Source organism: Varroa destructor, unplaced genomic scaffold (genome assembly GCF_002443255.2).
Source record: "Varroa destructor unplaced genomic scaffold, Vdes_3.0 BEIS01000005.1, whole genome shotgun sequence".
Taxonomy (NCBI): domain Eukaryota; kingdom Metazoa; phylum Arthropoda; class Arachnida; order Mesostigmata; family Varroidae; genus Varroa; species Varroa destructor.
Genome location: NW_019211458.1, coordinates 6,348,277 through 6,374,302, shown reverse-complemented (window position 1 = coordinate 6,374,302; position 26,026 = coordinate 6,348,277). Strand labels below are relative to the sequence as shown.

Genomic DNA, 26,026 nt, shown 5'->3' with positions numbered 1-26,026 from the left:
CTGAACACAAGTGATATGGAAAAGTTTTAATTTCGCTATTAAGATTCCGACATAGTTTGACATGTCTTTTAGTTAATGCGATGACATGCTGTTGTCGAATGCTATAACTACACGTTCCAGTAATCTGCGTGTTATTTCGACTGTATTGTTACCATATGTACGTACGTCCTGCTTATTTAGAACAGACCCGTAAATCATCAGACTCCTCGCTCACCAGTAATTAGTTGATAAGCTGCGCCGCTAAAATATAAAAAATGGACCCAAAATAAATTCTTGAAGAATGACTGGACCACCAAGAGGGTAATAGATGTTTTACATTACTTACTTTTAGAAGGTTTTATTTTATTTATAGTCCTGTTGTCAACTCGATTATCTTGATGACCGTCTGATTAGAGGTGCACCTTGCTAATACACGTGAAATTAAAGTATACTGCGTAAAATCGTCCTTGATTTTGTTTACTTCCGTAATTGTGTACTGTAATTATGTGTTAAGTTGCGATGAACTTTCATTTTGACTGTTCGTCGTTTTCATAATTATGCCCTATAAAAAGGACTTTTAATTAAGCTACAAAAATTTTCAGAATATAGTCCTTTCAGCAGGCCGGTAGTTCTCGACGATTGCCTTTTCTCCTTTCTACAAATAGGCATTGCTGCATAAATGGTCAAGACAAGGCTGGCAAGATACCATTCTCGTATGAACGCTTGGGAGTGAGCACTAACGACTCGACTACAAATAGGCAATAAATGCAATGGAAAGGAACGATGGACCGGGTGCCCTTTTACAACTGCTGCCCAGGTTTCTCGTCAACGTTTACACGTATCCTAAAGATTGACCATCTGTTCTCTTAGGGTATGCATTTATATTCACACTGATTATTAGATCATGACTTGACGTTTACACCAAGCTATCACCAGCTAGCCGGAAGAATGCTATGTCGTCGGGAATTATTTTTTTTTGTAACAATAAATGCTGAGCTTAAGATTTGAGGTTCACTTGTACGCAACGCAAAAACGTGGAATATCACAAGAAACTTGCCAACGAAGATAGGCAAGATCCTGGCAACGTCGACAGGACGTTGCGTTTTTTTTGGCATTGATTGTTCCGGGCAGGTATTAGCGAAAGAGATAAGTGGCAACCACACGATCGTCGCGAATCATCCTAAATCCTTAATGTTCACACACAAACATGAAGCTTGAATACCTCATGCAGTCTCTAAATCCAGTAAGAATTACGACTTAACACTGCGTCAGTATCGAGCGTCACGAGGCCCTAATGATCGATTTTTATACAAAATCGTTGCCGGCGAATACAAATGGTGTCTGTACGTCAACATGAATTATAGGTCGGAATGGGTAGCTCCGAGAGAAAAACGAAAGCCCAGGGCCTAACCAGACCTTTATTTAAAAAATGTTGTGTTTTGCGTCATGGTAAAACCGCATGGGCTTGATTCAGTAGAAATTGCTTCCTACGAATCAAACAGTTATTCGGCACATTTATCTGGTCCAGTTACATCAAGTCAACTAAGCTATATAAGAAAAAAAGTCCCGATAAACGAGGTCAGTTGATCCTGCTCCGTGACGATGCGAGGTCACTCATAGCAAACGTCGTCAAAGTTGCCCTGTTGGACTTCAATTGCAAGGTTTTGTTGCATTCTCCGAACCTTACGCTAACGGATTTTCACCTCTTTCGTTTCCTGGGTATCACTTCTGTAGCCTTACCTTCGACACGGATCAAAAACTCAAAACGCGATTGGAAAAATTTTTTGGCTACCTTTTGGCAGAACAGCATACGTCATATCGTAGGAAGATTGGAGAAAATCGGAAACTGTTACGGGGGATTGTTACTGCAATAAAAAAAAAAGAAGCTTAAAAACTGTCTAGTCTAATAAGAAAAAAATATTAACTTGCTTGCAAAAATTAATGCAAATTTTTGTTCGTCCTCAATTAATGCTAAAAATCTATGTAGCTTGTTTTGACACTACGACTGTCTACTGCAGTCACTCACACAAAGCTTCTAACTACCTAGAATTAAAACAGCAATGCACTAATGACCGGCGCTTGTTTTTTTTGTGATTTCAGGCGACATCACTCAAAAGGGTTATGAAAAAAAGCGTCGCCGACTACTGCAGCCCTTCCTCGACACCACCGAATCATCCGGTACGCTGGTATCATTATTAGTACTTAGTTTCACCTTAAACGAGAACCCTCAAAACACATGTGCAAGAATGTTTGCACATGCAAAGACTATACATACAGCAGTACTTATGAAAACTGGCAAACGAATAGGATCTTAAAAGTATCCATATACATATATATGTAGACCCCTAAGAACCTGCTCTTTTGCCAGTATACATATATATATATTGTAACGCAAGTAGAGGCCTTTTTTTTTAATTAAAAATAGCGATTCAATGAAACGTTTGCACTGAAATGCACAAAAAATTAAAGTCAATATGTATTCGTCGTCATTCACTACCAGCAGAAATTTACTTATTTTTTCTCAGGCAAAATTTTAGGTGCGGCGTTGAACTCGCCCGATTAGATTTCAAGACTATGTTTTCTGTATGGCTGTTAATTCTATTTGCCTCTGATCAAAAAAGATAGTTGCCTGACATTGTTCTGAAAAAAACATGGCTGTCCCTATCGGGTTTTTCTTGTTGGTCGACCCAGTCGATGCAACTGAGTTATATAGAGATTCTTCTTAAGAACTTCGCAGCGTAATAGAGATTCTTCTTAAGAACTTCGCAGCGTATAACCCCTCCACGGGTCCTTACCGTCTTGTCAAATGCGGTTCATGCTGTTTTTACGACGGAATCTTAACTTAGCTATGGGCATATCTTCTGGAGCTATTCATTGCGCTTTCTACTTTATGGCTACGAGAAGACACGATTCTTCGTCACCGGTAACATTTGTGCATAGCAATTTGACATTATGGCAAATTTCTTGTCACCGGGTAAAATGATAAGAACCAAAAAGAGGCCTTTGTGTGTTTCTCCCGTTTGCTTAATTTATGAGGCAGCCAAATTCCTAATTTTAAGTAAATCCTATTGTTTGGAAGCGCCTGTCCATATTTATGACTTTCGGTTTCCCATTCACGTTCTTGCTGCATTCACGAGTTATGTAATGACTTCGAGTTTAAATTGAAACTCGAAATTGAGTAGTATTATTGTTCTGTTGCCACTTTTTTTAGGTAATTCTTGGCTTAACTTCAGGCTTCAAATATCAGTATGTCGGAATGCAAAAAACGTCCCTGACGCTTCTTATTCGTCTTTTACGCACGTCAAATTTTCGAGAATTCTATAACTAGGAGCATTCATTCCAAATAAAGTTAAAAAATGGCATGGAAACGAAAGGTTAAAAGAGCGAACTCAATACGCAAAAACGGCTATTATCTTTTCCACGACCCTGTACATTTATAATATATGCGATTCATTATTAACTATAACATTATAACTATACTACACTTAATTGATTAATTATATTTAAAAGTGCGAAGTAGTTTGTTACGCATGGTATGATGTCAGTGGCGAACAAACATCTACATAGCCTTTAAATTCTACGCTAAATAACTGAAAATCGATATCTGAAAATTCAAAATCCATATGCTTAATTTAGAGAATATCAAATCAAGAAGCTTTGGATATAATAAATAGTTTGTTCCCTGTATCTTAAAGCCCTTCACGATGTCTGCAACGAGCCAGCCTTGCATTCGCAGCTTTCTGCTAGAACCTTGAAGCCACATTCGGTGTTATCGAAAAACAAGACGATCTCGTTTGTTGATACTTCTCTCACATGAAATCTATTGTGATCGTTTAGCTAATGAGTTACTGCAATAGAGAATATGAAGGACATCGCATAGGGTTGTCTCTATTTCCACAGTACGTTTGCTTGGTCAATGGGTTCTACTACAGGTGGATTGTAACCATACGCTTCCAGCATCGCTTAGGCATGCGACTATCTCTAATTTCAGTAAAATAAGAAATCGCTCAGTTCAGAGTTGTTAAAAGGCATCTAGGACTCGAGTGTGCATCTGATTAACAACAAAGGGATAAATCTGCAACCTCTCGTTTAAGATGGTGTTCAAGATGCTGCCTGTCATCCCAGTGATGTAGCATCATTTGTGTTTTTAAACGTAGCTTGAGTTTACAGATACACTATGGAGTTTTCTAAATGCTGGTTTACAATAAACTATTGCTCTAAATGTATAACACTAAATATACGTAGCTTTCAATCTGTTGTGGAAGACAAACTCACAAGTCCGCTGCCCATCCCATCATGTCGTAAAATTTGACTTTCTTGAAAGATTACTCCATTATTATTTCATCTGTGTATTGCAAGTGGTGTTCTAGTGAAAGAGCAAATAAAAATACCAACCCTTTCGAAACAAGAAACAGGCTAGTTATAATGAAAGAAAGTATTTTCCTATTAGATAGGGATAGCTTGTGCCTTAAAAATACATAAATACCTCTCAATTTGTTCAGAATATGGTCCGTGTGGACGTGGTATAGTTATGAGTCGCTTAATTTCATTGCAGTGTATTTTACGCCACTTTTTTTCGTTTTACAGTTGCATGATTATCGCGTACAGCGTTAACACAGATCAACACGTCATTATTCAGCTTGTCGCTGTTGCTTCTTTGATGTAGACGCACGTTGGATTTGCTTATAGACACGTTAACCTGCACGTGTGTGTAGAAGCAATTGTACAAACATGTGTTTTGAAGCTGAAACAGTGACTTGGCAGGTCATAGTTTACAGGTGTAACTAATACAGATGTAGTTTTACCTCATCTATGACTTCATTTGACTTCTTAACTAATAATGAGTAAAATTAACGTGAGGTTATCTTGATTGTATAGACATCGAACGTTATCTTACCTTCACTTATCGACATAAATCTACTCAGTATGTTTACCATTACTGCTGTTACAAACTTTCAGCTCTTTTGGGTGCAGCAGCCCCAACAAAGCCATCGTCGAAAATCCCGGTGGCCACAAAGCGTTCGCGTGTGACGCGTAGTGAGTCTCGGTATCATTCAGAGGCTCGGCATGAAGCGGTGCAGCATGTCCTAGCCCAAGCCAAGGCTCAGGAGAAGACGACCCGTGCGCCTATGCCATCCAAGAGAAAGAACTCACTCGCATCATCAAAAGTATCTCATCAGCAGCATCACAACAATGTCTACAGAAATCTACAGCACGGTGAGAACCATTCAAATACGTTCTATATCACGAGAATCATTATTACATTTGAACGATGTGTTGAAACAAAGCATATGTCATAAATATTATAAGTAAAAAAGCTCTGTTTAATTATCTTTACTTGACACATGAGCTGTACTATTGCCACTTACGGCTACTGCAGGTTATATAAGCTTCATATGTTCAAAATGAGATCTTATCGTTAGTAGCTTCGGCAATGATCTTAAGAATCGAATGGGTTTTCATCATTGAATCAGAGTTTGCCCTCAACGTCCACAAATAAGATAGCGCAGAAGAAGCACAGAGAGAAAGAAAATATCACTGGATGGCAGAACTGTCAAAACTTGCGCAGTATTCTTTTTGGAAATCATAGCTTCGTCTTTCTGCGCCGGGAGTATTGACCGCCATACCTCTCCAAACTGATGCGATTTGTAACGACAGGGAATATGAGAGGCAACGAATCGGAAGAAATTGTGTATAATCTTATAGAAAGATCTGAGGAGCGATAGAAGCAAGCCAACGACGACGACCTGACACATTATTTACAGTGCGCTAAAGTATTGTCCGTTTCTGCTGCGAGAGACAAAGATTATTCGTGTTCCTATCGTCTTATCTGTGTGGCTTTGTTTGAATCAGAATCGACCGGTGCTAATTTCGACAAGTCTATTCTTAGCAGATTTAAGTAGTCATGAATTATGAGTTTTCTTATTTTATAGGTTTGATCCTTAGTATTATATGCATATTTCAGATTGTCGTATTATAGTCACATTAAAAATAACTCAAGAAGTATAGCGAGAATGTCGTCAAAGTGAGCATATCTGTACCGGTTCTGACTGATGGATTAAACGCTTTTTTGTTGTAAACCATTCAACACAGCGGATAGTTCATCAGACGAGGACAGCGCAACGGGACGACCTTTGCTGTCATCATCGCCTTCAACAGCTACCTCACACGAGTCTCTTCACACACCTCAAGCAGGACCTCATGCAGCTGGTGGCGGTATCGGCGCCATAATCGGAAATTCGGGACAGCAGCAGCAGCAAACTACAATTGCAGACCAGCCACCTCCATTGCCACCCACACCTCGTCCTCAGCGTACGTATATTTTCGCCTCTCTATACATACATATATATAACACCTGTTTTGAATAGATCTAGCAAGAGTAATATGTCTACGACAATTATCTACTTTTTAGATTAATATTAGCTGAATGTTGGCTAGTGGCATGGTTTCTAAAAACTCATCAACTATTGTTGTACTAAGATAAAGATTACTTACTTAAAAGATACTACTTTTCCTAGCTCAATTTGTTAGGTCTTCACATTAAATAATGAAAAAATCATATTACGTGTTAGATAAATCCTTTTTCAAGAGTCTGAAATTAGAATTCAGTTTAAATGCGCCTATAGCAAGCTAAAGAGTTTTTTTTTTTATACAAAGGCTAGTCATTGATAAAAGCATCTTGTATCAAAACGCAGGCCGATTTAACATTATTGACACTCTAGTTACACTAATGATTGATAGGGCAGATTGACCGCAGTTGCCCAAGCCTCTGCTTAGGATCTGGGCCGATACATTTGAGGTACTCATTGTCCTTATATTTTCAGTTAGTAAAACATGCTAGATTTCTGAATCTAAGTGGTAACGGTATAGTCCTAAAACTTGGTTACTAGTTTAAAGGGTACTGAGAGGGAAACAACGCTCAGTTTGTGTTAACAAAGCAGCCGATGGTCACGCCACCAAGCTGATTCCCCATGAACACCTGTGAAGCACAATACGTACCCTTTGTCCAAAAAGCCTGTTATCTTGTTTAATGTCTATAAATCATTTGTATATAATTCGTTCTGGTATTGGATCTGAGAGGCGTGGAGAATCCATTGTGATAGTCGAAAAGATTGTATTCGTAGCCGCGGTTAATATCCTCACGGCGATCACATCACGATTCAAAAGCGTCAGTAGAGAGAGAAATATCATAGTAAGCTCAGCTGGTTAAATTTAGTATGTCACCTGAAAGAAAATCTAGTTTAAAATTTTAATATCCCTTGCCCTTGACCTTCCGGTTTCTGTTCATAATGCGATTGTTAATTAAGATATTGAGCGACGATGGCATTTGGTTTGCAGGAAGGCCATTCTTTGGAGAAATCCTTGGTATCTGTTAAGGTTCCTAGGTTTCCACTTGTTACTGATTACGACGTTTCTACGGGAGGCTTTCCATGTACAAGCTCACTTCACAGAAGATAACTTTTAGGGTTAAACTATATAATAAGAGTAATATTTGACTTCGTATTCATATGATGGCGAGTCAGCCAGGAGAATCACTGCTATCCACGTTTGTGATTATGACAGGATGCATATTATTACTGAATTTAACTATGGAGTTTATATCAATAGGAGCATCTGTTGCTAATTTGTGATGTGCAAGCGCAATGAGGAGGTACAATAGAACCTCTAACACGTTCCAACAACAAACTTTGCAGCAAGTATGTGACAAGTCTACCCTTTGTATCAAGTTAAGAACTCCAGCGATTCTCACTTGTGTGATGTTCGTTCTATTCGTCGACCCCAACTAGCGATGTGCGTTAATGAGAAAACAAGCAACACAAAAGAAATGTATAGCGAGATACTATGGGTATCTGTACCTAGTTTGGTGAAGGTACGGAAGACATAATTTGTTCTCGTAATGTTCACCATATAAACAAACCAGGCTGATTGGTGAAAAATAATTACATCAAAAGTAAAGCATGCACTCGAGACTCATTATGAATGCTTCGGTACACGGATATTGTCGCAAAGCCACGCTACGATCATAGAGAGTAGCCAACATTAATCACAACAATGAGAGATGAATGAATCAACAAGGACTAGAGCAGATAAGACCGCTATAGATTTGTTGAGTTATTCTTAGCTTGTCGTGCTTGCTTTCCTAGCTATATATCGACACATACGTTGGTAACTGTTAAAAGAAACTTAAATCACACATAACATACACAGTTTCCCGTTGAGTCGTCTATAAAACACGCGATCTGAAAATGTTTATTCAATTCTAAGCAGGGCATTTACTGGTATAAGTTAGGCTAGTACACGCACTCACCCGACACGAAAAATCGTCGTATATGTGGCGCCGTTTAGCGGACTGAGTAACCTTTGAAAAAATGCGCCGTTAACAGACAGAATTTTGCTAGGAAAGACTTTAGCCTTCTAGACACCTATAATGTTTGTTTCTCGGTGGTCACAACGCTCTAGAAATGTATGGAAAGTAAGCCTTAGGCTATAGCACAGTGCGTAAATGGTGCGAACGTTTTAAGAACGGAAAGTGTTGAGGGCCGGTGAAGATATGACCAAATATAGGGATCCAATGATAAGAACGCAATCGAGGAAGCTTTTCACAAAAATAGAACTTTGGAGTCTAAAGGCTATATTGGCCAAAACGTCGCGTGTCACGTTCTCAGGATCTCTCAGGTTCTCAGGATACTGACAATGCAGGAACTGAATAAACATAGATTTCCGTGAGTAGACTTTAGGTCAATTGGAAACGCAAATTGCGGAATTTTAAACAGTGAAAGGTCTGCATAAAGCATGTGCTATACGGCCGCCTCCCCATAGATGAGGCCGGTTGAATCCTTACCGTTGCCCAAAAAGAGATCAACGTCAGTGGCAGTGTAAGGTACGGTCGGATCTGAAGTGGGAATAGTACTCGTAACCTACATCAGGAGTCTCTGCTACTACAGCAATTTGTCGAAAGTTGAAGTTCATGTTCCTCAAGAGACTTATGAACCGTGTGCATAATAGTCAAAATATGCCGTCTGGTCGCTTAATAGCAACCCCAGATTTCAGTGTTATTTCTTCAGTTGCTTCCTGGATAGAGCAAAGGAGTAGCCAACGTTGGCTTTGATTCGATTTATCCTCTCGATCTAAGCCTATACAATTACGGAGCTTTCTCAGCCCGAAAGAAGGCAACAGGTGGGCAAGCATACACTATCGATTCACTTGAAGAACCTATAAATAAATGACACACGGAAACGCGAATATTAGGTGTGTAATTGTCCAAAGGTTGCCGGAACGCTTAAATAAGTATGTAGGGAATAACGTACATTAAAAAATTGTCATTCAAGGTTAACTGATTTAGAACTTTTTGCATTTCAAAGTTCGCGTGATTTTGCCTTGTAGCAGCTTAACATAGACAATGTATATATGGATAGTCCGAGAAGTTTTTTTTTAACTTCAACATGAAGATGACTCTACCCGTCGAAAATCACGTATGCGTTGAAGAATATCCGTGAGGATTTAGTTATATATATTGGACTCTTAGTTGAACGTTCATTTAGCGTTTTTGAGGAAATTTAATATCGTGCCGTCGTTAACTGTTTGCATTTAAAAACCAGTCTGCTTAAAATCAACATAGTTAAGCACGTGGGGTGACGAAGAACTCTACCCACTGCTGAGAACATCGGAAAAGTTCGCCAAATTGGCTTCGAATTGGGCGGCACTGCGGCTATAGACATTGTGAAAGATATGTTTGCCATTTACTGATCAAGGACTTAGTACGAAAAGGCCGATCGCACGTCGCGTGCCACGGATGCTCACCAAAACAACACAGGCTCACATCTTTTCACTCGGACTTTTTTAAATTTTCTAGATCTTTTTTGCTTTTTGGATTTCCGAGTTTTTCGAATGAAGGGGCGATTGTGTTCGTAAATGCGTATTTTGCAGATTAAGATGTTAACTACTATTTGTACAGCGGACTATAGAAATGGAGGCGTTGTTGAAGAACATTCGTAGAATTAAAAGGAAACTATGTGGAGAAAAAACAGCACTTAACGTAAGAAGTTCTATATTAGGCTGGGAGGTTTCCACACCGCTCACGCATGTGCATATATGTAAATGATTTTTTTGGTGAACTAACAGGTTATAACGTAAACAATAGCAATAGACGCGTCTATTACTACCACTGCGATTGTGCTGATGAACATAGCAATTTTCTTATCAGCATAATGCTGTTATTTGAAAACAGCCGGGAAAGCGATGGTGGTCGTCATAGTGACAACTGCAAAATCTTCGCTCTTACTAGCGGAACATCGGTGACAGTTTGAACAGTGGACCACCGGATAACCGATCTCTAGTCAGGGCTGGGCAGGAAGAAACAAGGAACTTTCGAAATATGCCAAACGTATTAGCAATTGCTTTTTGCTGTCAATAATTTCGGAACTATTACATAGTCTGCTGAAACCAGCAATAAGATCTAAAAAATGAATAGAATCATTTGAATGTGTCGGTGAGAGCCACATGATGCTTAAGCTACAGCTCAAGTGAGCTTAGGGGTAATGTTGAGTCTGACATTGATACCATTGTGGGCTGCGATCTACAGAATTCCAAAGTGTCACTTTTCCTCCACGGAAGTGGACTTTTTTAAAAGTCGAAATAAATAGCTAACTAATTCCTGACTTCACATTCAAGGTGCTCTACTAAACGAAATCAATAACCTGTCCGCATTTGCTTGATTTGAAGACAAGAGCACAGACCCAATACTCCTGCTAAAAATTCGACCTGATGCAGATCGTGTTGAATATGTGCTTTCGTTATAGCAAAGGTAGAACTGTTCGTGAAATATGTCGACCTCAGTCATGTTATGTTGACTCTTCCGGAACGCCGTTCACTGTACGATTTATTCACAGTAGTTTTTACCCTCGAAGAAGTGAAAACATCTCAAGTTATGCAGCGATATACTTTTTTTTGGATGTCAATGGTCTTACTTGAACTGTGACCTTACTTGCATTAATTCGAGTTTGGTGGCCTTAATAACCTTCGGTACTATTAAAGGGCAAGGAATACGCAAAAGAGCCTTAGCCTTCACCGTTGGGAAGATAGATGAAATACTAGAATGTATTATTACTAAAGTACCAAATCGCTCGGAGTCTGTATTCAAACTCAAACCGAATTCTTATTGAAATCGATATTCGTGGTAATCAGAATTCGTGTGCCTTCAGTGTCTTGGAAGCAACTCCTTTGGACAGACAGAAAGTAAGTTGATCTAAAAGTTTTTGCAAGTAGTTTGATATTTGCTTTCATTGCGGTGAACGCGTTATTTCAGGACTGCCCCCCCCGGACGTAACCCAAACGTCAAGTCCATCGTCCCTGGGGGGTAGGCAGGCGTCGCAGGCGAGTGGGCCTGGAATTCATACACCGCAACGAGGAGGAGGAGATCAACTTGATGCACAGGGAGACGGAGCGCGGTGGAAGGTGTCAGCAAAGATTCAACAACTTTTGCAAACACTTAAAAGGCCGAAAAAGCGTACCCTACCAGAGTTCTATCAGGATGATGAATCATTTTACTGCAGTTAGTATTAAAGACAAAAGATCAATCATTAAAGGACGTTTTCTTTAGAGCAATCCTATTTGTTTCAAAGGCAAGGCTTTTAGAGCAGCTTTTTCGTTTCCGATGCAGGCGTTCTGTTACTTAATTTTTACTAGCATAGTCTCTGTAGCGTTCAACAAGTATCTCGTTAGGATAAATCATGAATTCTAGTGTCGTATAGCAAAACAACCCGGTGGTATATGTTCCATCTTTCGAGCCTTTGTCTTTCACCTGGCGAAGGCACAAACGCGACTCCGGTGTCTGCCCCACCACTAGAGGGCCCCGAAATGGAACCGGTAATTGGAGAAAAGCTCGAACTACCGGCTGGCCTTCCTTTAAGCGTCGAGGCTGCTCTCCAGCGTTACGGAACCTCGACCATGAAAGCTCCTGCCGCTACCGTTCTTGATGGCCAAGGCAAAGTGGGAACTACGTTGCTATATGGTGCGTGTTTTCAATTCTTTTATGCATTGATTTTATGATCGCATCAACTATGTGGAGGATCAGCAAGATAATTACATCAGTGAGAAGAATACCCGTTGGTATACATCAACCATGCACAATCTTAAAGAATTTTCATTGAAGACACATATGCGCCGCACCGCGGGTAAAGGCGCATAGAGAAAGTGTTTATACAACAGGTTTTTATCCTATCTTCGCCTGGTCTATTTAGGTAAACTGTGGTCACGGGCACGTAAAATTGCGTACGCATTATTAAATCGCTTTGGAAAAGCCACGTCGAAAGGCGGGGCCGAAGGCAACGTCATCAAGGTACCTCAATAGATTGTTTTCTATGGCTGCTAATAAAATTGCAATTCAAATATTCCATTTCGTAACATATTTTAAACCACTAATATATGTGAGAGCGATTTATACAGGGCGCTATTTAAAACTAGAACTAGGATTTTCCGTAAATGAACATATTTTTAAAATTGTAATGCGACCGACCTGCATTATACACAGCAAGTGTTATTTCCTAGCTTTTTTTAATTCATAGTTTTGGTGATTTCCGTCTCAACGTTTTCGAGTTTGTTTGATATACATTGCTTACGAATGTCGCTGATCCATTTCATAGGTGGGTGACCGGGTAGCCCTAGTGTACCCCAACAACGATCCTTTAGGCTTCATGTGTGCCTTGTACGGATGTCTAACAGCGGGGGTTATACCCGTCGCTGTAGAATTGCCACTATCAAGACGAGATGCATCCACTCAGCAGATTGGTTTTCTTCTTGGAAGCTGCGGAATATCTCACGCTCTCACCTCAGAAGTGTGCTTTAAGGTGAGAACTTGGTTTTTTAAATGTTCTTAGATTTCCATCGCGTATTCAAACAAGTTGGCAAGTACGCACTTCACCATTTGCAGGGTCTACCGAAGTCATCTACTGGTGAACCAGCTGCGTTTAAGGGTTGGCCCCGTCTCGAGTGGTGCGTCACCGAACATTTGACGAAGCCACCGAAGGACTGGCAACCATCTCCGCGACACGCCGACAGCTCAACTGCGTATATCGAATATTACGTCGATAAAGAAGGCTCAATGAAGGGCGTTGCCGTTACAAGGCAAAGTCTCGTGTCACATTCAAGAGCACTCACTGCAGCATGTGGTTATACTGAAGGTAGGACTGCGTATGGTGAAACATCACCTTTTTTTGCCTTCACGTCGACCTGTTTCTATTGATATCTATCACAGATAACGAGTCGATAGATAGATAGATACAACAGTTATCCATAATTGACCTGCCGTTTCTATTCCAACTGAACTTAAACAGTAAAAGAAACATAATCGGAAGCGTGGATCCTTACGTCCCCTCGTGGAGTACACGTGCGTTTTTTTTGTGTTCTTTCTGAAATTAGGTATAAAAAATAAATGGTATGTATTGTCAAATTTTTAGGTGACGTAATGGTTTGCGTTGTGGATTACAAACGGGAAATGGGATTGTGGCACTGTGTACTAACGGTTAGTTATCTTCAATGGAACAATATAGAACTTTTCGCTGTGTGTAGATCTTATTGAAGTTTACCATAGCACGATTTTTACATATTATTGCTAATTGCCAATATTATTAATGTGCCAATGCTACCTGATCACCACAAGAGGATACTAATTGACGCTTATCTTTGTAGAGCGTGTTAAACGGCATGCATGTCGTATTTATCCCATATTCACTACTGAAGACGCATCCAGCGGCATGGATGCTCTCTATTCCCCGTTTTAAGGCTACCGTATCTGTATGCAAAAGTAGAGATCTCCATTGGGGAGTGCAGGCAACGCGAGACAATAAAGAAGTAAACCTTTCGACATTACGTCTTCTTCTGGTTACCGACGGCGCTAATCCATGTACGTTATCGACGAACCAGGCACTTGTTTTTCGTTCAGTGCGAAACTTCAATTTCAGGATAAAGTAAATTTATTTCTAGAATCTGGTCATAATCTGGGAATTATATAGAGGTAGATTTACATTACCTGAAAAGTTAAACTAAATAGTTCAGCCGAGTTGAGACTATAGTCCTGACTGCAGTAGCTGCGCATTCTAATTGATGTCACTTTTATTAGGGTCACTTTCATCGTGTGACGAGTTCATTGCCACTTTCCATTCCCGTGGTCTTCGACCCGAGACGGTTTGTCCATGCGCGTGTTCACCTGAAGGCTTGACGGTGTCAGTACGTCGACCAGGTCGTGTGGGGGCTGGGTCTTCCGGTCGCGGAGTATTATCCATGGCTGCACTTTCATGTGGAGTTATCAGAGTCGACCTGGAAAACTCTCTGACCTCACTCACGATACAGGTTTGTGATATCGTTAATTCATATTTATATGGTTTGTCAGAATCCGGGCAATTTTCCGACGCTGTTAAATGTCTTAATGCGTCGCGAACATACCAGGTAAAGCAAAATGCAGCTTTGCAGGGCTATGTGGTGCTCGGAACGTATTCAGGACAAACCTCAACTCCATGGGGTTTCATTTCTTTACGTTTGTTTTTTTACGGTGGATTGCGATTTCGGTAATGGAATTTACAAAATGAGAATTTCCCAGTCATGTGTGCTTTTAAATCATTAACGAACTGCTGCCATTACACTAATTCACGCGTCTAGATAGGTGATCTCAGCAATATACTGTGTATGTTGTTATTTTCAGGACTGCGGCCATATCCTGCCAGAATGTACAGCGGTTGTGGTAAAATTGGACGGGCCTGCGCAGGTATGTCGTACTGATGAAATTGGGGAGATATGCATCAGCTCGTCGACTGCGGCCTCCAGCTACTGGGGTCTGCAAGGATTGACGCAAAGCATCTTCAAGGTTTGTCAATGAAATTTCCAAAGCCGAAAATGCTGTGTGCATTTTGGGCATGTTATGCTTCATGTTTTTCCACGAATTCTTCCCACCTTTTCACCATTAACATACGACAAAAGTGGTCTTCTGAACTATTTAAAAAAAGTAACGTTAAGGATTTTTTTCTGAAATTCACTTCTCGGTTCGGAAAGACATGTTTGATTATTCAAATCAATTAGAGTAATAAACCAATATTCTGAATGACCTTTATTACGATTTGTTTACAATTACGATTGGTTGAATAAAAAAATACTGCTTTTTATTCGCTCAAATTTTCTAGCGTATTAGTTCTATCTAAATATAGTCTATCTCTAATCGTTAATATTAAGCCTATAAAATTCAGGCTTGAGGTGAGCATTTTTATTGTCATACTGCGCGCGTGCAACTAGTTCCCGAAAAACCTAGCACTAACGGTTTGACCCTTGTTGAAAACTGCTTTATCTGCGATAGGTGCAACCATTAAGTGGGAACGGAAAGCCTGTGGCCATCTCATCGAGCGGGGGAGGATTTGTACGAACCGGTCTTCTTGGATTCGTGGGACCTGGTGGCCTTGTATTTGTTTGTGGCAGCCGTGAGGGACTAATTCAGGCTGGAGGGCGACAGCATAACACAGACGATCTCATCGCCACAATCCTTGCTGTGGAACCTGTGAAATTCATATATAGGGGACGAATTGTCGTATTCGGTGTTAAGGTAGATACAGATGTTTTTTTACTCAAGCGTTATTCATTAAAGGGTGCTAAAAGAGTGCTTGTGTATCATATTAATTATTATCTGCGAGCTGCTACCGAAGTAGCTAATTTATAGAATCTTGTCAGAAAGTGGCACACCAACACTGTTTTAGCAAGCAAGCGATCTGTCTTGAAATTTTCCATTGTAAGTTTGAAAATTCGTTTTTATTGCGATATAGATCGTATCTTCTTTTCAGTTCCTTGACGGATGGATAAAGTGTTATTATGCTCCTTCCGCAGGTTCTTCGAGATGAGCGTATTGTCGTTGTTGCAGAGCAGCGACCCGACTGTTCTGAGGAAGAATCGTTCCAATGGATGAGTCGCGTTTTACAGGCGGTTGATAGCATACACCAGGCAGGAATTTTCTGTCTTGCTCTAGTCCCGCCCGGTTATCTTCCGAAAACCCCGTTGGGGGGAATTCATACGGCCGAGACCCGACGGCGCTTCCTCGAGGGGTCCTTACATCCTGCCAACATTCTCATGTGTCCCCATGCCTGTGTTACTAATCTTCCAAAACCGCGGGAGCCCCAACCTGTTGGTCCCGCTTCTGTACTCGTTGGCAGCATTGTTCAAGGTAAAACACACCCCATACATGCCACTCATTGTCAAATTTATATAGAAATAAGAAGAATATTCAGTATCCTTGCTTATACACCTAATTATGGTCCAAATGTTTTCCTAAACACTGTCAATAGTTTCTCAATCAGTATGTACCGTGGTGTTGTTTGTTTATTGTTTATTGTTACGCGCAGGCGTTCGGTTAGCCTCTGCCAGTGGCCGCGAACTGGGTCCTCTATCGGACTCTTCGTCTGCTGAGGAGGAGGTGTGCAAATATCAATTCATTGGAGAGATCCTCAAATGGCGAGCAGCGTCGACACCAGACCACGTTCTGTTTACGCTTGTCACACCGAGCTCGAAGGCCGGCGCTCCGCCGCAACTGACGACGCTCAGCTGTGTTCAGCTGTTCAAGAAGGCCGAGAGGATCGCTTCAATGCTTATCGACAAGGCCAAGGTCGGTAGGGTGAGTGTAACAAGGCATGCTTCGCTTTGTTTTTTCTGTCCTATGCTTGGCGTGTATTCATGGCTTAGGAAGTTATGCCTCACATTTCGTTTCATCGGCGTTTCACCACTGTTGCATAATAACGGCTTCACATTATACGAACTTCACACTTATTCAAAATTTCACGCTTATTTAGAACTTCACACTTATTCAGAACTTCACACATTCAGCCAATTTGGCCCCGTGAAGGGCAACGTATAGCGGAAGTATACAAAAAAAATCACTTAGAAAACAAAGAAATGAAACAACCATATACCTCATACCTTTCAATGAAGACACTATTGACCTTTCGACTTGTTAATACTGCTGTGGCTGAATTTAAACGGTTTGTTGCTTTCGTATTTTGTGATATCACCTTTTTACTTGTAGATACGGTCGTGGTATCCATTGATATATACAGTATTGCATTTCAAAAAATCTGAGCAGGATCTATTTGAGACCTTTTCCTACGTTTCAGAATAATGATCGTAATACATTTTTTGCAACGTTTCTCAAACGTCACAAAGAAATGGTATACCATGTTCTCGTGACAAATAGTACTGATAGCAGGCCTTGCGCCTACATCGAAAATTCAGCAGACGAGCAACCGATACCGCTCGACAGGATTAATGATACATTTAGTTACATTAGTATTTCTTGAGGTTGTTGTACGTTTGTATTTGGTTTTATTATATCGCTTTGATTGAGAAAACGTTGTCAATTTGCCATCTTAATTTTCGATGCGTTCCGTTCTATGAGTCGTGTTGAGCAATGTGCATGATCAAAGCAATGTTAAGTTAAATAAAAATCACTACATTCAGTATTAATAATTGCCATTACAGACACGCACTGTTGCAGCAACCTATAACAACAGGTCTGTTATGCTTACGTTTTAGGTGAACGTCGGGGACAATGTCGCCCTCGTGTACCCCGCGGGGTTGGACTTAACCTGCGCTTTTTACGGCTGTCTGTATGCGGGTCTCGTTCCTGTAGCTATCCGCCCACCGCACTCACAAAACTTGGCAGCGACTCTACCCACTGTCCGAATGATTGTCGATGTCAGTCAGGCGGCACTCGTACTGACAACAGCGGCGATCTCCAAACTACTTCGTGGCAAAGAAGCGACCGCGCTAGTCGATGCCAGATCATGGCCAACCGTCCTCGATACAGACGACCCGCCGAAGCCCAAGAAAGGCGTTCAGCTACAACGGCCACAATTGGCAGATTCACTTGCTTATGTCGACTTCAGCGTCAGCACTACAGGCATGCTGGCTGGTTAGTAATCTGGTTCGCGCGCTTCGACCAAACGTAATAGCTACAACGAGCTATGCTACATTGCAACGAACATCTATATTAGAAGTAGTAATCAATTACCGATAAACTGATTGGTAGGTCTATTCGCGAGCGCAAAATATACCTGACTGTACTTTGCAGGCATAAAGATGTCTCATGCAGCTACTACTTGGTTGTGTAGAAGCATGAAACTCGCCTGTGAGCTGTATCCCTCTCGACACGTGTGCCTCTGTCTAGAGCCATACGCCGGACTCGGGTTGGCTTTGTGGTGTCTCAGTTCGGTCTACGCCGGTCATCACACGTTGCTTGTACCACCGGCTGAAGTCGAGGCTCAGCCGCATTTGTGGCTCGCCACGCTCAGTCAACACCAGGTTCGAGATACGTTCTGTTCGTACGGAGTTATGGAACTTTGTACACGAGGCCTAGGCACGTCCATTCAAGAACTCAAGGTAAGTAGGCCTGCCTGCCTGCTAAAATGTATGCCAGCATTTATCGTAACCTTTGTTATTTTATCATCGTCGTACAGCATTAGTAACAAGTGGTCTCTATAGCAGCATGTGTACATAACGGTCAACATGGTAGTACCAGCTTATTTGTGTTATTGCACCAACTTTCAATTAGCGCCACCTTGAAATGGCACTCCGGTTGCGTACTTTTATTTCTTTTCCGAACGCACACAAACATTAAAATAGGTGTTATTTACATAAGTAAGCAAGAGTTTGCATTCCTTGTGATCTATGCAGGCTCGTGGGCTAAACCTGAGCTGCGTCAGGACGTGCGTGGTTGTTGCCGAGGAACGACCTCGTACAGCATTGACTCAAACATTTAGCAAACTGTTCTCGGCGTTGGGCTTATCATCGCGTGCGGTGTCGACCTCGTTTGGCTGTCGAGTGAATGTGGCTCTATGCGTACAGGGCGCATCATCCCCAGATCCGTCGTCAGTTTACGTTGACATGCGCGCACTACGCAACGACAGAGTCACCATCGTTCAACGAGGCTCGCCGCATTCACTTTGCCTACTCGAGAGTGGCAAGCTTCTCCCTGGAGTAAAGGTCTGTAGTCAAGCTGTGTACGGCGTCAGACGTTGATTGTCACCACCAAAACCCGCATCATCTTATAGTGGTATATATATATACGTATTTTTGCCTTATTTCCAATGACAATTTTCACCGTTCGCGGCATCAGCCTAAATCTTCCTAGGCCTAGATTCAGTGGTTCTCGACATAAACATATAAATTATAAGTAAGGGATCTGATATGACGCGGGAGAAGAACGCAAAGGTTGTTCAACTTCATCAAGCAAGTTTAATTTTCGCGAACGGTTTTTCTCTTCTCGATCACATGATATCAGGTGGTCATTGCCAATCCTGAAACGTTGGGTCAATGTGGCGATTCCCATCTTGGTGAAATCTGGGTTCAAAGTCCCCATTCAGCTGATGGATTCTTCCGGGCAGGCGGCGATGCTGATTCAGACCATGATGATGTGTTTCGAGCCCGTTTGAGCGCAGGGGAAACCCAAGTCCCATTTGCGAGAACAGGTTACCTCGGGTTCTTGCGTAGAGTTCGCGACACCAGTGGACAAAGTGATGCTGAAGGTACGCTTATGCGGCTTTCAGTAGCATTAGATTTGACGTAAATCTTTCAGCTGGTAGTGGATTTTAAACAGAATCCGTAGCTTTTAAAGTTAGTATTTGGTAGTCGTTAGAAGTGATTTTGGAATGCGTTAAGTTTAGTGCACACTTTGACCGAAACGACCTTTTTCTCACAAATAATAACTTAAATCGTTATTTTCCTTTTGCTGCTGCCGATCTGGCGAATACCGGGGACACGCAGACAGCGGTGATGATGGGACGTTGCTCACTAGCGAAAGTAGTCGAAATATTGACGGTGGTAGTGCTCCTGCGGGCGGGGGTGGCGCCAGCAGTAGTGGACACGACGCCGTTTTTGTCGTTGGCGCCCTCGAGGAGACGATTATGTTGCGCGGGATGAGGTATCATCCCTGCGATATTGAAGCAACTATCCAGCGCTGTCACAAGAAGATTGCCGAATGGTACATACTCAGACATAGAGAATATCTGCTTCTATAGCTGACACAAAGAATTTACTCGCTTTTTTTCCTCCGTTAAACTCCATTTTTATTCTGCACCCTTAAATATGCTATTATATATTATCGACATGAAGGCGCGTCACCTCAATTTTATTTGCAGTAGTTGCATAGCGATTATGGTTCATTATACGTTATGGGGCTCAATGCGTTATAACTTAGCAAACGAGGTCAAATGGTCGCCTTGTAAAATAATTGAATGCTTATTTGTTCGATGTCATGTTTGCTTTGCAGCGCGGTGTTTACGTGGACAAATCTTCTAGTATCGGTAGTGGAATTGGATGGATCGGAAGCAGAAGCTCTTGACCTCGTTCCCCTTGTAACAATCGCCGTCCTCGAACAGCATCAGCTCATTGTCGGTGTCGTCGTTATCGTGGATCCTGGTGTTGTGCCGATCAACTCCAGGTAACAGTAATAATAACAATCATCATTATTATTATTAACAGTTACTGATCACACGTCTGGTGTTATTTCCATTGGCGTTCTTCTAATATGAAGTTTTTAAATTATTTTCTATTTAAATAGGACATCTCAACACAGAAAAGACCGCTGAAAAAACGAGATTGTTTGTTTTTACAAATGGACTTCGACCGAGGTGAAGTATGCGTTTTGTTTGTTAACATATGTGGCTCTTTTGATTTCCAGGGGCGAAAAACAACGTATGCATCTTCGAGACTCTTTTCTGAGCGATCAGCTGGACCCCATTTACGTGGCATACAATATGTAATCCGTCAGCAAATACAAAAGAAGCATAAGGAGCAAACCCAACGATTAGGTTCGCAAGCAAATAATGTTACGTTTACATAAGGGTGAAGAGAAAAGAATACGGTGCAAAATTTATTATTTCCGATAACGCTTAATAACTAAATACTAGCCGTTTTTACGTAGACGTTATCTTTGAAACGATGATTTAAACCGTGATCAAATAGCGATTATCAAGGAAGGAAGTCATTTATTCATTTGTCAGGTCGGACGTAATGATACTGCGGACAGACAAAGCAAAAGCATCAACCGTGTCTTGTCAGCTTCCCTACCTTTCATATAGGTAACGATGAAATATAGTTGATTTTATAGCCAAGTAGTAGTTTTGTAGACTGGATGGAAGGTTTTGGTAATGGAAGCACATGGTACTAAATGCGCAGCAAGGATTATCATAATAACTACTATACTACATACTACGATAACAACAAGGGACAATGAATGAAATGGTACACGCTAATCGCTCAGGAGACGCCATAACGAGTCTCGGTCTCTATGCCCTACGACGACCTAAAACAATACGTAATGAAATACTGTTTCATAAACACACCAGTGCTGCCGTGCCGCAAGCTCAACGTAATTGATATGTATTCAAGAACGATGACAAGAACTTGTCGCCGTGTAAAAGTGCTAAGAACTGAGTGGTGCGAATGCTCTAACGATGAGGACTATGGGTATGACGACGGTAGTAACAAGAATGCTAACTATCACGATAACAATCATCCATGATTAATACCATTATTGATTAATACCAAGTAATGTCGGTTCAGTGGATGGAGCGGACCTTTTGCCAGTCGTCTTAAGAAGACACATTGAGGAAGGCGCATGTTGCTTTATTCAAGTTTTCTTTATTATTCATTTCTTTATTTTTCTTTATTAATACATTGCCTATGGAAAAAATTCGTCTTGTACCCGGTACTTGAAAGGCACACACACACACACGCACACACACACACACACACACACACACACACACACACACACACACACACACACACACACACACACACACACACACACACACACACACACACACACACACACACACACACACACACACACACACACACACACACACACACACACACACACACACACACACACACACACACACACACACACACACACACACACACACACACACACACACACACACACACACACACACACACACACACACACACACACACACACACACACACACACACACACACACACACACACACACACACACACACACACACACACACACACACACACACACACACACACACACACACACACACACACACACACACACACACACACACACACACACACACACACACCACACACACACACACAGACACGCACAGACACATACACAGACACAGACACATACACAGACACAGACACATACACATACACATACACATACACATACACACACACATACACATACACATACACATGCACATACACACTCACTCACACAAACACAGACACAGACACATTCACACACACTCACACAAACACAGACACATTCACACACACTCACACAAACACAGACACATACACACACACACACACACAGACAGACACATACATACACACACACACACACACACACAAGGTATTAGTAAATCGAATGTGAGAGTAAGCGCCAGATCAGGGTCTGGGAAGATGACGGAAATTCCAAGATAGCCAGCAAGAAAAAAGAAAGTAGTAGAATTAGCAAATAGATAAGGTTCGATTTTATGGTGGCCCAATAATCTAGAACCGCTATAATATTTACCACATCTGTGTTAATATATGAAACTTAACAAAATAGAATTAACTTAAAGGTCTATACGAAAAAATCAAGAAAAAGCTCTTCCAACTCGAATCATAAACCAATCGCTATCTGTAAAAGTCTTCAGCACGTGTTTACCCTAATATGCAGCACAAGTCGCATTAGAAGTAGTCGTAATAATAATATTAATGAATGACAGACTAACAAATGGAAATATCATATTTAAAAAAATCAAAACACACAGTGATGAAATGAATCTGTTATTGCAAATGGTGGGGGCGCCGGAATGTTAGTTACCTTTGTAGCGTGACGGTTTACTTCTTTAATAACGTAATCTACCTTTATATTACCGTGAGTAATCGGTTGCTTCGAAAGCCTCAACAAATCTGGAAAACGATAACAGTACACTAAAAAGACAAAAACGGCTTTTTGTGACCATGTGGCCCTTCTATAAAAAATATATATATATATATATGGTTGTCATCAGTAACAAGGCGAAGTGTCTAGGTCTTTATCGACTATTTGCATTGCTTATATCTAACATCTAGACGTTTGTATACGTGCTGGTGGAAATGCGTAGATCATCACAGTATTGCATCAGGGATGATCTGTGGAAATATAGCAATCAAGTATATATATATATATATATATATATAAAGATGATGATATAGAAGATTGACTCCACTACTAATAATGCCAATGAGAAGGGCTTCATAAAAGGAGATGCTCTTACAGCAAGTATTGCGTATGTCGATAGCAGCTTAACAATGAGATAGTAATGAAAATAAAACATTAGATGACAGCAGGAGGAAGACTAAATGAAAAATAATAACTACAACTATAATAAGATAGATAATTATTAAACAAATCAAAGAGCGGTTGCTCGGCAGCCGAATTTCTAGTTGGCGGGCTGAGTGGTGCTGCATGTATTGATGAACTATAGGAAGAAAGCAGCCGCTTCGATACAGAAAAAATTCTTACGAAAATGAAGTCCAAAGCCCAAGAAAACAACAGTAGCAGCCAATAAGAAGGGAGCGAAAATCAACAGCGCTGTAACATTAAAAAATAAATGAAGGTCAAGTGAGAGACGCGGGAAAAACGAACTATTTGAATAAACTTTTAATCTAGTATTAACCATCTGGTCCATTTTGCTATGGGACAGCCATCAGTGGCTGTCGGTGAGGTGAAAGAAGGCATATTGCATATAGCGACTCACTGTTCGTACAGCCGCAATCGGTTATTAGATGACTGAAAAAAATCCAAGTGAGGTAATAATAATTAATCGTGTGTTATGTAGCCAACAGCTGACTTTACCAAGTATAAGAAAAGAAATAACTAAGAGCTTTAAAGTACGTGTTTCCTTTCATGGTGAAAGTGTCATGAAATATATCTTTCAGCTTGTGAGCGCTAGACCAGTTAATAATAAGGAATAAATTTAATCGCACTGCGAACAGTATATTAACTATACGGGTTCACTTATTGATAGGTGAACTTTTTGCGCTGATCCAAAATAAGCTTGAGCGTTTTGTTAACCAATTTACCTGCACTGCAGATGGTGCAATGCTATGAAAACTTTATGCCAAGCCATAAAGTTGTTCGATTTTATCCGACTGTGATTTAGTAGAATACAAATCCTATAAATAAGAAGTTCTAGATGCTTCACACTTTAATCTGAACGTAGTCAACCGTACGATGGGGACGCACTATGATCTTCATCAAAACTTTCCAAAATACGCAAATGCAAGTATCAGGGTGTTTAGCCTTTTTACGCCGGCACATACGTTGCCAGGTGCCGACGAGGTTCAATAAGTTAGTGCAGGTTCGCGGACTATATCGCTCAGTAATGTGCAGTTTATGGGTTAGGTAAGGGGTAACATTGTAGAGATGCTCCGTATAGGAGAAATAGGAAGGATCTAGTTATATAGCAGTTCTTATGTTTTACAGCATCCATCAGCTATTGACCTCCCCAGTTCTCTAAGTTGTTCAGTCCGTAAAAGAACGAGGATACCCACTCGGCCTCAGAGGGTTACAACCATTTATATAGATAAACTTTTTTTTAACTATTGATATATATATATATATACATTAACTTTAATAGTTGTAAGTAATATTATGTAGTACAATTCTTAAAACAAATAAATGCTACGAATAAATGATTGTTATGCTAACAAAGCCATTTCTTCTGTAAATATATACGGGCTAGTCAGCTTCACTTTAGTGGCCCCTAGTTAATGCAGTAACAACGAGGCGATAGCCAGACTGAGTGTATGGTGACTCGTCATCTTCTCTTTCTCACAATCATTTGCCTTTGAATCAGCCGTGAGTCAGTCTCGTTAATTACCTCCTCCACACCAGTAATATTTTACACTAAGGAAATGATCCTCTGTCTGTTATCGTTCTTAAATTCCTTTCCGAGTTTCTTTTTTGGAGTTTACGGGTCGAAGTTTACGGATTGATCTGAAACGTCAACTGGCGAAAACAGTCATCAACACAGTGGCCTCTCTGGTGGAACCTGTTTGTAGGCCAGTGCCAATAGCAACGAATCGTATTGCGTACAATGTGTACATTGGCTAAGTCCAACAGACTCAGAAGGTTAAATCCATCCAATCGACTAACGAGGGCACTTGCTTAATTATATCATTTTTGTTTTGCACGATTTTTTCTATGCGCGTCAGAAGGTACGATGCCCTGGAGCTATAAGGTAAGACTTTGTTCAACAAATAATGAATCGTCTATTCCAGATTGTATTTGTTCGAACCCCTCATTCAAGTAAGAAGAAGAAGAAGAAGAAGAAGAAGATAAGAGGATTAGAGCAACACATAAATTTTTTGGAAAATATACTGTACGAATATTGAAGTATGTACCGATCTATAATCGTGATGTAGGATCCAAAATTTATTCTGCATTTTCTTCGTTCTTTTGCGCTGGACAAGTTTGCGCAATATTTGTAAAGCGCTTTGGTAGTACTTTTTCGAACGTGGAGGCGGACGGCATGAATTGTCGATGGCTGAAGAAAACTGAGCAGCACCATGGATCATACGATTTGCTTTGATCGGAACAGATACTCTGAATATTGTCTTTGTTCCTCCGTCGTAGCTGGAGATGGACGTGTGATCACCCGTAACGAGGTGTTCAAGCAAGCTTGGTTCCTAAAAGTTTTTACGCATGTGTCTATCTGGCGGCATGAACCGAATGTCGCTGTGACTGAAAGCAAGTTGCCACAAGTATATGTATATCTCAAAATGTAGCTAGAGACAACGTTACTTAAGACATGCAATAAAATTTATATCCCTGAGTGTTTGATTATCACTCAAAAGCAAAAATTCGTAACGAGATAAATGGGAAATACTCAGTACTTAACCAGCAGTAGACGTACAAACAACGGAAAACTAACTTACGACGTATGCACATTAATGTGACGTATCTGCATCAATCGGTTAGAACATCTACAGATGAGGCAC

The 26,026-nt window shown here is 40.8% G+C and overlaps 1 protein-coding gene across 3 annotated transcripts in view; it reads left to right on the top strand.

Moving 5' to 3' along the window:
- Positions 1–21,189, top strand: part of DIP2 (disco-interacting protein 2) — a 32,707-nt gene extending 11,518 nt beyond the window's left edge. The window contains exons 2-23 of one of the 3 annotated variants that reach the window (XM_022807818.2): positions 2,080–2,157; positions 4,939–5,196; positions 6,073–6,291; positions 11,285–11,530; positions 11,789–11,989; positions 12,219–12,316; positions 12,621–12,824; positions 12,908–13,157; positions 13,434–13,498; positions 13,666–13,879; positions 14,096–14,325; positions 14,675–14,836; positions 15,320–15,562; positions 15,841–16,174; positions 16,353–16,612; positions 17,536–17,914; positions 18,074–18,381; positions 18,676–18,984; positions 19,283–19,526; positions 19,765–19,981; positions 20,270–20,440; positions 20,681–21,189. In XM_022807818.2, the coding sequence (XP_022663553.1) occupies positions 2,080–2,157; positions 4,939–5,196; positions 6,073–6,291; positions 11,285–11,530; positions 11,789–11,989; positions 12,219–12,316; positions 12,621–12,824; positions 12,908–13,157; positions 13,434–13,498; positions 13,666–13,879; positions 14,096–14,325; positions 14,675–14,836; positions 15,320–15,562; positions 15,841–16,174; positions 16,353–16,612; positions 17,536–17,914; positions 18,074–18,381; positions 18,676–18,984; positions 19,283–19,526; positions 19,765–19,981; positions 20,270–20,440; positions 20,681–20,762 (4,772 nt within the window). In that variant the 3' untranslated portion in view covers positions 20,763–21,189. Of the gene's footprint in view, positions 1–2,079; positions 2,158–4,629; positions 4,758–4,938; positions 5,197–6,072; positions 6,292–11,284; positions 11,531–11,788; positions 11,990–12,218; positions 12,317–12,620; positions 12,825–12,907; positions 13,158–13,433; positions 13,499–13,665; positions 13,880–14,095; positions 14,326–14,674; positions 14,837–15,319; positions 15,563–15,840; positions 16,175–16,352; positions 16,622–17,535; positions 17,915–18,073; positions 18,382–18,675; positions 18,985–19,282; positions 19,527–19,764; positions 19,982–20,269; positions 20,441–20,680 lie in introns of those variants that run through there. The other 2 variants (XM_022807816.2, XM_086991183.1) reach the window with 2 other exon arrangements.
- Positions 21,190–26,026: the final 4,837 nt, after the last annotated feature.